We start from the raw sequence: 13,106 nt of genomic DNA, 5'->3' as shown, positions 1-13,106 counted from the left end.
TTAAAGGAGAACTATGAGGTGAGTGATTTCCACTCATCCTCATAGTTGGGGCCGATGTGTGACAAAGAAGCTGTCACAGGTTGGCTCTATAGTGAGCAGAAACATGCCGCCGATCCGCTCACTTCCTGATTGTCTCCCTGCAGTGAGCGGTGACTGTCACTCACGGCTCCCCTCAGTGATTCCCTTCTCCCCTCTCCTATCCTCCAGCACTGACTGGCTTTTTTGGCTATATTCTTATGAGCTGTCCACCCTTTAAGACTTTCTTTGTAACCTCACCCTTGCAGGAAAGCCGCCTCCGTGATTGCAAAATACCCCACCAAAATCAAGAGTGGAACAGAGGCGAAAAAATTGGTGAGAACTGACTGTATGTGTATAAAATGTGTGGAGGGACCGAGGACCCCCGATCATCCAGAAGGGCCATTTTTTTTAGGGCCGTGGAAATTAAAGATTAATTTCTTGATTAATCGTTAAACTTTTTGATCGATTTAAAATGTATTTTGATCGCTAATGAAAACACTCACCTCTCCGCCGGCGATCCGGTGACGTCACGGACATCGACGTCACCGGACTCCTTCCCCAAGTTGCTCCGTCGGCTAACGAAGGGGGGAGGAGTCCGGTGACGTCGATGTCCGCAACGTCACCGGACTCCTACCCCCTTCGTTAGCCGACGGAGCCACTTGGGCCGGTGAGTTTGCCAAAGAAACTTTCTGCACGAGCGCCAGCCAAGGCATTGGCCTATACACATACAGCACAGCAATGAAGTAATAAAATGAACTAGGATCACACTAATCCAGCACGCTATTATTCTCAGTTGCCACTCAAGCGGCGGCCATATTGAGTGGGTCACGTTGTATGTGTATAGGCCAATGTAGTTGGATCTGTATGTGCGTTATAATTAATCGATTAAAAAACATTTTGATTAATCGAACACGAAAATTTGAATCATTACCAGCCCTCATTTTTTTATTTTTTTTTTGCGCCCGAAGTTGTGGGAAAGAAGCATGCTGGCAGCTCATGTAAGTCTATGGAGACGCAGGAAATGTGTTCCCTCACACGCTGCTTTCAACAGCTGCACGCAGACGGCGTATGGACCGGAATCCATCATGTCCGCGTCCTAGGCCGTACACCATTTGTCAAAACTCTGGCAGAAAGCAGCATGTTGGGCCGCACAGCTCCATAGAGTTACATGAGCTGCCCACAGCTCTGGGTGCATCAGAAAATGACCCTCCATGCTGGACGGGGCAACACACTCTGTGTGAGTGAGACCTTATTGACGACTTTATTCATTCATTTGCCCCGTTATCTTCCAGGATGGTGTTGGAGCCAAAATAGCGGAGAAGATAGACGAGTTTTTGGCTACAGGAAAACTGCGCAAACTCGAAAAGGTAAAAAACTAAAAAGCTTTTCACAACCTGTCACCATTTCCTGACATTTTTACAATTGCTCAATGTAATTAAGCTGGCCATACACTCCTACATTGGTTTCCTTCAGCCTGTGGACAGAACTCTATCGGACGAATCCTCCATGCCGGCCATATACCCAAACGGTGACTGCATCTGATTGGCTGTAGTCACTCACCAAAAACTTTTCACCCGCCCCCGTTTACAAAAGTCAATTAAAAAATCTCCTTTTGTGGAGCCGTGTGGTGCCGGCAAGGCCACTCGCAGCATGAATTTTCGGCGATTTTGGCTGAATGGGCCGTAATCTGAGCTGTGGGTAGCCAGCTTTACCTATGGTAGGCTGAGTCTGTAGGTTTCTGGTTACAGCTGTAATTTGGTAATGTAAAGAGTGAAAGGGAGAGGCTTTTGTGAAAACTCCTGCCAGCAGCTGTTTTCTTTTCTTTTTTATCCCTCGATAGAGAATGAGTGTCCTAATATGGCTGGTTGTGGTGGCAGCATGGAGTGTAGATCTGAGGGCCAGTTCACACCCTATACAGTGCGATCCAGCATGATTCACTGCTGGAACGCACTGCATCACATCCCGGCCAGCTCCTTGCATTCAGGGGTAAAAGGGGGCGGTGCCTTCAAGTCAATGCCACCGAAGCCACGCCCCCTGTCTGCAGTCGCTCGTGCCAGAACGCCTGCATGCAATAGTGCTTGCAGCATTTTTGCAGATCGCACTGGACCGTAACGCAGGCATTGATGTGCCTCACGATTGGGTGCAGGCGATCTTACTGCGGGCGGGGGGCATGGCTGCGGTTGCCATTGACTTCAATGCACCACCACGCCCCGGAGCACAGGGAGCCAGCCGGGATACGATACAGTGCGTTCCAGCACTATACATATATATATATCCAGTATGTGGTGTGAACGGGCCCTTAAAGCTGAACTCCGGCCTTCCCTTCAGTCTTGCACAGTTGTACCGGCTCCTCTCCTGGACTGACATTGCTTCCTCTGATGTCACTACACACTGGGAGCTTCTCACAATGTGCATTAAGTCAGACAGAGCCCGCCTCATTTCCAGCATCATCTAGTCCTTTTTCATATAAGCACGTCCGTCTCATGTATTTTAATATGACAGTTAACATGCAGATTGTTCTGAATTGTTCACAGATCCGACAAGATGACACAAGCTCTTCTATCACTTTCCTCACAAGGGTTAGTGGAATCGGGTGAGTCACTTTTGTGTTTTCTGACATATTTGGGCCTTTTGTTTATAATCAGCGAATGGGGTATCAGGACAAGGTAACTGAAAAGTGCTTTTTAAAATGAAATGTATTGTCTCTTCTAGAACAAATCCAATAACAAGGGGTGCCCACGGCCTGACTCTTCCCTGACCCCTGTGCTGCCTACTCTGTGTCGGGTTTAACTATCACTTACACCTTTCCAATATCTGGCACCACAACAATACCAGGCTCTCTTCCATGCATCATCAGGTTTTACGTGATGAATCAATCACATGTCTCATTCACTGTGCCTACTGCAGTTATTACATGCAAGACTTTATTCTACCTAGCTGAGAGCCTACCATCGCAGTTCGAGTCCGGCACAGAGGTCCTGCATGGGGATACATTGCATTCATGTACATTGGTCTAATATGAGCCTTATATGCAGTGTTTTGTAACCCTAATCCATGTTAACCTCAATAAAAATGTATTTGGAAAAAAAAAATAACAAGGGGTGCATTCCTCTTCATAGACCGTCCATTTACAGCACTGTGCAAAGCACTTTCTTCCTGTCATATTAAATGCAAAATGCTAAGGCTGGGTTCACACCTAGGCATATAGAATATGTGCGTTTTGTGTTTCTTGTTGCTCGTGACAAACGCGCGTTTTCGAGGGCTACCTAAGTGTGTCCCTATGGATACGCGCGGCAAATACGCCCCAAAGAAGCTCCTGTACTTCTTTGGGCGTAGGGCGTTTTGTAGCGCGTTCATACGGCCTGTAATATGCCCAGGTGTGAACCATACCCATAGGAAATAATGGGATTTTGGTGTTTGAGCGTTTTGCAGAGCGCAGGAACGCGCTACAAAACGCCCAGGTGTGAACCGGGCCTAAAGCGTATCTAAACCCAAAAGCAAAAATGTGATATACTGCAGCTTACCAATCCTTAGATGTGGCGGCTGCATTTGTTTCCTTTATTTTCAGCTGGCGATCCGGCGAGTAAATCTGGAAGTTATTTTTCAACTTAACAGGTCAAGCTGTCCAGCAAAAGTGTCAGATACAGGGTTGGGACAAACCATTGAACACTGACAGGGGGGTTTACAGTGGTCAGCTTTTATTAGTTTATATAAAACCTTTATCCCAAAAGTTTAAAAAAAAAACGGTTACTGGAACTGCTTTTAGGTTTTATCTGGAGTTCAGATTTAATTTGTTAGTCAAGTCCTTCTAAATCTGCTACTCCATCTAAAACTACCCTCCCCACAGGGTGACAATGCTGCTGTCCAAGGGTGACTCTGTTGCTCCTCCATAGAGTGGTGTCACCCCAAAACAGGAAGTGTGTTACTTGCTGCATCACCAGGTGCAATTAAAGGAAAACGAATGCAGCCGCCACATTTAAGGATTGGTAAGCTGCAATATATCACATTTTAGTTTTTGGTGTTTAGATACATTTTTAAAACCTTCACATTGCAGTTATTCTAGTCACAGAGGCTCACAATACCTCTGATGTAGAGGTCGATGTGTAACTTTTGGTTTTCAAGCCTTGTGTGTAATGTAATCCAGGGCTGGACAAATCCCCGGAGCCAGGTAGCCAACGCTCCTAACAAATTACATGATTTTGTGTTAACAGGCCGGCAGCTGCTCGCAAGTTAGTAGAAGAAGGAATAAAGACTTTGGATGGTGAGTCTCATTAAGTATTTGAGGTTAAAGGAGAACTATGAGAGGAGTGCTTTTCACTCCCCTCATCGTTCTAGCCGACCTGTGACAATGAGACTGTCACAGGTCGGCTCAGTAGATCGGGAGGTGAGCGAACACATACCGGCGTTCGCTCACCGAGAGAGAGAGCCGTGACAGGAGAGGGGCTGGATTCCCCCCTCCCCACTCCGATCCGCCGGGGGGGGCAGGTACAGCTGGCTCTGCCTCTAGATAGGCAGAGCCAGCTGTCAGTCACGCAGCTGGGCGGATCCCGGCACAATTGTCGGGATCCACTTCAGCTGCGGCGTCTCAGTATACCGCAAGCTACAGCTCGCGGTATACTGAGCCTAGGGTGGCGGGAGGACGCTAGTTTGTGTCCTCCCGTTACCCTCAGGAGAACTATGGGGAAAAGCCCTGACCCCATAGTTCTCCTTTTAAAGTTTTTAAATCCTAGCACTAGTAAATCACCATTGGATTAAAGTGACACTGTCACCTTGTCCATTCAGAGCAAAGTGACCCATTGCGTTCTGCACATTCACAGCAGATCTGGCGTATGTGCAGACACAATGTGGGTGTCTATGAGAGACCTACAAGAGACTCCATAGTGTGTCTGAGCATGCACCAAATCCGCCACAGTTCTTTACACGGTCTCTAGGACCTGACAGACACCCGTGGCTGTCTAACACATGCATGGCGAAATGGCACCTGTGCAGAGATGCCTCGGGTCTCTTGTGGGTCCCCGCAAGGGACCTACAGCATGTCTCCACATGCTTGAGACCTCTGGCCCCCACTGCCTCCTGTGATGTCTGCACCACACATCCCAGGAGGCAGTGGGGGGGCCGGATATGTCATCCTTGCCTAGGCAAAGATTTAGACAATAAAGCTGTAAAAATGGTCTTTGCTGTATAAAACAATAATTCCCTGCAGGTGAGTGGAGGTTGTTTAGCAGGAATGCAAAAGCAGCTTGATCTGCAATAGTTGGTCAGAAGAACCCGTCAATGAATTTTGGAATGATCTCCAAATCATCCTAAACTGATATTTAAAGCACACTGGATGGATTTTAACAAGTGATCAGACATGAGTGGGATTGCCGGGAGTCCATGTGCACATCAAAGAAACACGTTTAAGATGCGCTAGGGTTTCTGTGTTCACTGAAGTCATCCATATGCAGGGAAGTCTGCAGATAAACTCACTGCTAAGGCAGCTCCCGAACAAAACAGGCCGCCCTTGTTGGGTGAAAAGAAGCCAGTCAGTATTTAGAAATAAAGGGTGGCAAACCAAAAGGCGAAAGAATCCAAAAGTACCTATAATTGTTCACAATCCAATCAATCAAAAACAGCCAATGGGTTTACCATCCCATTCTACCCATGGCGTGGAATGGGATGAGGATTTGATTGGACTGAGAAGATACTATAACCATGATTTGTTTTAAAGATCTCCTTTGGGGCTGGAATTGTAATTGTCAGCATCAGGGAAGTCCATATAAAGAAATGTAAGCAAAACGCATCTTTATTTCTTCACAGATCTAAGAAATAATGAACATAAATTAAACCATCATCAACAGATTGGATTAAAGTGAGTATCTCTGTATGACATTGTTGTGGGTGTCTCCTGGCTGTGAGGCTCTGAACTCTGTATGTTCATCATTGACCATAATGGTTGTACAGAATGCCTCTCCTGTGCATAGTATGGAGGAAGTAGACCAGGGTCAGTGGAGGGTCGTATGGAGGAAGGAGACCGGGCTCGGTGTATAGTATGGAGGAAGGAGACCGTGCTCGGAGTATAGTAGGGAGGAAGGAGACCGGGCTCGGTGTATAGTAGGGAGATGGGAGACCGGGCTCGGAGTATAGTATGGAGGAAGGAGACCGGGCTCAGTGTATAGTATGGCGGAAGGAGACCAGGCTCGGAGTATAGTAGGGAGGAAGGAGAACGGGCTCGGTGTATAGTATGGAGGCAGGAGACCGGGCTCGGTGTATAGTATGGAGGAAGGAGACTGGGCTCGGTGTATAGTATGGAGGCAGGAGACTGGGCTTGGTGTATAGTAGGGAGGAAGGAGACCGGGCTCGGTGTATAGTAAGGAGGAAGGAGACCGAGCTCGGTGTATAGTATGGAGAAAGGAGACCGGGCTCGGAGTGTAGTACGGAGGAAGGAGACCGGGCTCGGTGGATAGTATGGAGGAAGGAGACCGGGCTCAGTGTATAGTATGGAGGAAGGAGGCCAGGATAGGAGTATAGTAAGGAGGAAGGAGACCGAGCTCGGTGTATAGTATGGAGAAAGGAGACCGGGCTCGGAGTGTAGTACGGAGGAAGGAGACCGGGCTCGGTGGATAGTATGGAGGAAGGAGACCGGGCTCAGTGTATAGTATGGAGGAAGGAGGCCAGGATAGGAGTATAGTAAGGAGGAAGGAGACCGAGCTCGGTGTATAGTATGGAGAAAGGAGACCGGGCTCGGAGTGTAGTACGGAGGAAGGAGACCGGGCTCGGTGGATAGTATGGAGGAAGGAGACCGGGCTCAGTGTATAGTATGGAGGAAGGAGGCCAGGATAGGAGTATAGTAAGGAGGAAGGAGACCGAGCTCGGTGTATAGTATGGAGAAAGGAGACCGGGCTCGGAGTGTAGTACGGAGGAAGGAGACCGGGCTCGGTGGATAGTATGGAGGAAGGAGACCGGGCTCAGTGTATAGTATGGAGGAAGGAGGCCAGGATAGGAGTATAGTAAGGAGGAAGGAGACCGAGCTCGGTGTATAGTATGGAGAAAGGAGACCGGGCTCGGAGTGTAGTACGGAGGAAGGAGACCGGGCTCGGTGGATAGTATGGAGGAAGGAGACCGGGCTCAGTGTATAGTATGGAGGAAGGAGGCCAGGATAGGAGTATAGTAAGGAGGAAGGAGACCGAGCTCGGTGTATAGTATGGAGAAAGGAGACCGGGCTCGGAGTGTAGTACGGAGGAAGGAGACCGGGCTCGGTGGATAGTATGGAGGAAGGAGACCGGGCTCAGTGTATAGTATGGAGGAAGGAGGCCAGGATAGGAGTATAGTAAGGAGGAAGGAGACCGAGCTCGGTGTATAGTATGGAGAAAGGAGACCGGGCTCGGAGTGTAGTACGGAGGAAGGAGACCGGGCTCGGTGGATAGTATGGAGGAAGGAGACCGGGCTCAGTGTATAGTATGGAGGAAGGAGGCCAGGATAGGAGTATAGTAAGGAGGAAGGAGACCGAGCTCGGTGTATAGTATGGAGAAAGGAGACCGGGCTCGGAGTGTAGTACGGAGGAAGGAGACCGGGCTCGGTGGATAGTATGGAGGAAGGAGACCGGGCTCAGTGTATAGTATGGAGGAAGGAGGCCAGGATAGGAGTATAGTAAGGAGGAAGGAGACCGAGCTCGGTGTATAGTATGGAGAAAGGAGACCGGGCTCGGAGTGTAGTACGGAGGAAGGAGACCGGGCTCGGTGGATAGTATGGAGGAAGGAGACCGGGCTCAGTGTATAGTATGGAGGAAGGAGGCCAGGATAGGAGTATAGTAAGGAGGAAGGAGACCGAGCTCGGTGTATAGTATGGAGAAAGGAGACCGGGCTCGGAGTGTAGTACGGAGGAAGGAGACCGGGCTCGGTGGATAGTATGGAGGAAGGAGACCGGGCTCAGTGTATAGTATGGAGGAAGGAGGCCAGGATAGGAGTATAGTAAGGAGGAAGGAGACCGAGCTCGGTGTATAGTATGGAGAAAGGAGACCGGGCTCGGAGTGTAGTACGGAGGAAGGAGACCGGGCTCGGTGGATAGTATGGAGGAAGGAGACCGGGCTCAGTGTATAGTATGGCGGAAGGAGACCAGGCTCGGAGTATAGTAGGGAGGAAGGAGACCAGGATAGGAGTATAGTAAGGAGGAAGGAGACCGAGCTCGGTGTATAGTATGGAGAAAGGAGACCGGGCTCGGAGTGTAGTACGGAGGAAGGAGACCGGGCTCGGAGTATAGTAGTGAGGAAGGAGACCGGGCTCGGTGTATAGTAGGGAGGTGGGAGACCAGGCTCGGAGTATAGTAGGGAGGAAGGAGACCGGGCTTGGTGTATAGTATGGAGGAAGGACACCGGGCTCGGTGTATAGTATGGAGGTAGGAGACCGGGCTCGGTGCACAGTAGGGAGATGGGAGACCGGGCTCGGTGCACAGTAGGGTGGTAAGGAAAATAATTGCGGTGAATGTGTGATGAGAAATGTTCTTTCTCTTTAGATACTTTGAAGATTTTGAGATGCGGATTCCTCGGGAAGAAATGCTGAAGATGCAGGTAACGCCGTGTTTTTCTTCTGTGTATATGGGACATGTGGTCGAGCATTGTTCATGACCTTATCGTAACGTTAAATGGAAACCTTTTAATCCCTTTGCTGCCACCGATGCAAGGCTCAGATCAGCGGCAGCAGCAGGGACCTGTAAACAGACTCTTGGCTGATGTAGCAACCCGGAGCTTGTTTACATTTCAACAGTGGGCTGCTGACTTTGTAGTAGAAGTAATTTGAGTGGCTCTAAAGCATCTTGACCCCCCAACGCACGTAATGTACACGTGCAGCAGTGGGTGTGGATTATGGTGCACACGCTGTGCAGTGCGTTGTTACTATACATCGCAATGCTTGATCTGTGGTGAAATTTAGGGGAGAATGGCACAAAGTCTTAGCAGGGTCCCCCTCAGATGTCTCCTCACCATAGAGGTTAGCGTTGCACACAATCTGGCCATTTTCTTTTCTCTTTAATGTATTAAAATGATGTTTTATTTCCTTTTCAGGAAATTGCCATCGAAAAAATAAACATTGTGGATCCAGAGTACATCGCCACAGTATGCGGGAGCTTCAGAAGAGGTATACATCCCCTTTTATTTGTTTTTCATTAATGTACATCATTCCCCGGCCCCTGAATGAGTGCACAGTCTAATTTCCTTACCCTATAGTCATGCACACAATTACACAGCAGGGCTCATTTTTTGCAAAAGCCAGTTAATCTAATCTACATTGAGTAAACCTTACAAACTCCATGCAGTTTGTGTCCTTGGGGACAACTCCTGATTCTAGTGCAAAAGTGTGACCCACTGACGATCGTGGAGTATACTTTCAAATGTAGATTGTTAACCATCAAGAATTGTATGACAAACCAGCCTTAAAGGAGAACTATGAGGTGGGTGAAAATCACTCATCCATATAGTTCAAGCCGACTCAGTCGATCGGGAAGTGAGGGAACACATACTGGCGCTCGCTCACTTCTCGATCATCTCCCTGCAGAGAGCGGTGACTCGATCACTCCCCGCAGGGATTCCCCCCTCCGATCCTCCAGCGCTGACTGGCGGAACAGACAGGGGAGGGGGCGGGCTCTGCCTCTAGATAGGCAGAGCCCGCTGTCAATCAGCCAGCTGGGTGGATCACGACAGTATTGTCAGGATCTGTCCCGGCTGTGGCACTCTCAGTATATAGCAGGCAATAGCCCGCTATGTACTGAGCTTTGGGTCACAGGAGGAGGTTAGTATATGGCCTCCCGTGACCCTAAAGAGAACTATGGGATAAAAAGGTTACCCCACAGTTCTCTTATAAGCCCTACTCCCCTCCCATGCTTTTTTTTTGACCGGTCATGTGATGTGGGTGGCGCCGCATGATGTGTAGAACTGTGACATCAGTACCACTTTATGGAATACACTATGTTCGGAGGGTGGAGCCATGACACCCTGTACTTCGGGTGAGTATAACTTTGTTATTTTAGCAGCTAGACACCAAGCATTTAACCCTCGCAGTATGGGGGTAGCCCCAGTGCAAGGGTTCAAAAAAAAAAATGTCCCCTATTTTTAGACATCTATTACTGAAAGGTAACCGCTGATACGTCTCCCGTCACGAAGGGGTTAAACAAACCTTGGAACTGTAAAGCTGAACTCCGGCCCTCCCCTTCAGTCTTGCACAGTCTTACAGAAATCCAATGCAGCTGAACGTCAGCCCAAGTGAAGTATATTCAGATCAATGAAGGGGAATGTTGGGCAAAAAGCTAAACGCACAATTGAATTGCATCTGTTCACTGTTTTACCTTTCAATGGATTTGTCATTCTGCCAGGCCAGTCCAGTGATTTACACGACTCTGCCGCACTGCACAACCAGGCAGGTGACCTATTTGTTTCCTGGTTCAGTCATTTACAAGAGAAGTAAAGCCAAGCCGTGTTTTTTTGGCTTTAGGCCTCTTTTGGGTCACACGGGTAGAGTTACTGATGTATTCCGGGTAAGATATCTGCCGCTAGAAGACTTTCTATTACCTTGTCGTCTGTATTACATCCCAATGTACTAAATCCTTTCTCATTCTATGTGTTCCCTTCAGGCGCAGAGTCCAGTGGGGATATGGATATTCTTCTCACTCACCCCGACTTCACCTCGGAATCTGCAAAACAGGTCAGTGACCCTGAACGTGCCGGGTTTCCTATCCGTAGCAAATCACAAAATCATTTTACAGGATGTGATTTCTTCTACTGCGGAAACATTTCATTAATATACGACTCCGACATCCGACTTGTATCCTGATAATCTATAGGTTCACCCAGGGGTGGGGAACTCCAGCCCCCCAGCTGTGATGAAACTTCAAATCCCATCATGCATCTGCTTCCGGGAGGCATGCCTGTGGCTGCCAGAGTCTTGCAATGCCTCATGGGACTTGTAGTTCCACAACAGCTGGAGTGCCGAGGTTGGCCACCCCGGTTGTACAGATTGTTACCCTTAATGGGCACATTAACCATTTCAGCTTCATTACCCGTCCAATTTTCAGTTTTTCCAGCGCTGTGAAAGTTTGACTGACAATTACTCCGTCACACATCGTTGTAACAAAATTAAAGAGACACTAAACTCTGGAATGACATCCTAAAAATACATTCAGGTACCTGAACTATGGACAACAATGTATCTTATTTGTGTATCACTTTATAATCGCAATACAAATTAGTAAACTAAACATGAGATTGTATCCCGGGTGCCTGTGGATATCGGCTGAAATGAGTCCCGGGTGTTGAAGTATCTTTCTGCGTTCATACAAGTCTAGGGGCAATATCCGGTTCTATTTAGACATTATCACATAGAGAATGACGCTCGTTATAAGGAAATTTCCACATTTTCCCCCATTGTGTGTAAATGTCTTTAGCACTTGTCTCTGCACAGCGGGCCCTACAAGTAGACCTCGGCCCCGATGCTGAAAGATGAGATCTGAGTCCATATGGGACACGGTGACAACCCAGCAGTGCAGAGCTGTATTCATTTGGCTCAGTAATAAGGAGTTGGGCTTTCAGAAGCAGGAACCATCCTCCAGGCATGTCGGCTGAGTGGAATGAATGTAAAACCTCCTCTGGCAGGCCCGCATTCCGGAGCAGAGGTCAGTGCGGTGGTAGTGCTGTCCTCGGGGGGACTTCTGCTACGTGATGTTCAACATGAGTCCTCCGCTTCCTGTTTTGTAGGAGAATTTTGAGAGGGGGTGGGGTAGCAGAAGCTTTATCATTCCTATCAGAACATCTACATTAATATGATGTCATCTGATTTAAAAGGAGAACTATGAGGGGGGTGCTTTTCACTCACCTCATAGTTCTAGCCGACCTGTGACAATGAGACTGTCACAGGTCGGCTCAGTAGATCGGGAGGTGAGCGAACACATACCGGCGTTCGCTCATTTCTCGATCCTGTCACGGCTCTCTGCCGTGACAGGGGAGGGACTGGATTCCCCTCTCCCCGCTCCGATCCGCCAGCGCTGACTGGCTGGAACGGACCGGGGAGGGGGCCGGTACAGCTGTCTCTGCCTCTAGATAGGCAGAGCCAGCTGTCAGTCACACAGCTGGGCGGAGCTCACGGTATACTGAGCCTAGGGTGACGGGAGGACGCTAGTTTGTGTCCTCCGGTTACCCTAAGGAGAACTATGGGGAAAAGCCTTAACCCCATAGTTCTCCTTTTAAGTGAAAGTAAACCTCCACCGCCAGTCTCGTATTCTGGCCTCCAGGAGGTCTCTGCCATAATGTGCCAGTATACCCGGCAGGTTTACACAATATGGCACCCAGCGAAGCGATCCCGTCCAGCACTGCGATGTCCCTGAATGAGATCTACAACTGAGACGGGACAAGCTGGATACGTCACAAAGCAAAACGTTACAGAGGCGTGAGGGCCCGTTCACACCCCATGTGTTTTCCGGCTACACCGGGCATTTATCTCCAGCGCAGACTGAATGCAAGACGAGGCAATTTGTGAGCACAACATGGCGGGGTGGACTTTAAAATGTCATGCAGTACAATCACATTGCACCGTGGTTTGCGCATAGAACTTAATGAAATGTCACTTGTGACATTTAAATAAAGTTCTAACATAAGAAAATAACTAAATCCGTGTGATGCATCTCGATCAAGCGCATTAGCACTGCGCCGGCCACACGTGACATCAGCAGCTGTGCGGTTGGCCTAAAGCTAATGTTCAGAGAAATGGAGAATCAGCAGCACTCCGAAAATGTGGTTTTAGATCTTGCTGATCATTTATTGATTTTACTATCAATTATTGAATATTGACATCTAGAGCTGCAACAACTAATCGACTAAGTCGATTAAAATCGATGATGGAAAATGTTATCAACGTTTTCCATCATCGATTAGTCGGCTTTCGATTAGTTGCCCCTGTTCCGGCTCCACACACGCCGCGTGCCGCACACTTCATGCCTTACGCCACGCGCCGCACCTACTCCCTGCCTCCTCGCCTCACACAGCTCTGAGCTTTCTCCCCTTCGCATTGATCGCATCAGACACGAGGACACCCAGGGATATTCCATAGCGAGAGTGGAGGGCGGGGGGG

General features: G+C 48.7%; 1 protein-coding gene across 1 annotated transcript in view; it reads left to right on the top strand.

Moving 5' to 3' along the window:
- The window catches only part of POLB (DNA polymerase beta), a 23,023-nt gene that overhangs the window by 3,087 nt on the left and 6,830 nt on the right, over positions 1-13,106 (top strand). Inside the window, exons 3-10 of the mRNA XM_018561943.1 lie at positions 285-351; positions 1,311-1,385; positions 2,553-2,611; positions 4,230-4,279; positions 5,818-5,869; positions 8,509-8,563; positions 9,056-9,128; positions 10,618-10,688. Coding sequence (XP_018417445.1) covers positions 285-351; positions 1,311-1,385; positions 2,553-2,611; positions 4,230-4,279; positions 5,818-5,869; positions 8,509-8,563; positions 9,056-9,128; positions 10,618-10,688 — 502 coding nt within the window. The remainder of the gene's footprint in view (positions 1-284; positions 352-1,310; positions 1,386-2,552; positions 2,612-4,229; positions 4,280-5,817; positions 5,870-8,508; positions 8,564-9,055; positions 9,129-10,617; positions 10,689-13,106) is intronic.

The sequence above is a fragment of the Nanorana parkeri genome, unplaced genomic scaffold, assembly GCF_000935625.1.
Source record: "Nanorana parkeri isolate BGI_ZX_2015 unplaced genomic scaffold, ASM93562v1 scaffold551, whole genome shotgun sequence".
Classification (NCBI taxonomy): domain Eukaryota; kingdom Metazoa; phylum Chordata; class Amphibia; order Anura; family Dicroglossidae; genus Nanorana; species Nanorana parkeri.
Note: the sequence above shows the minus strand (reverse complement) of the source record. Positions and strands in the feature narration are given on the sequence as shown.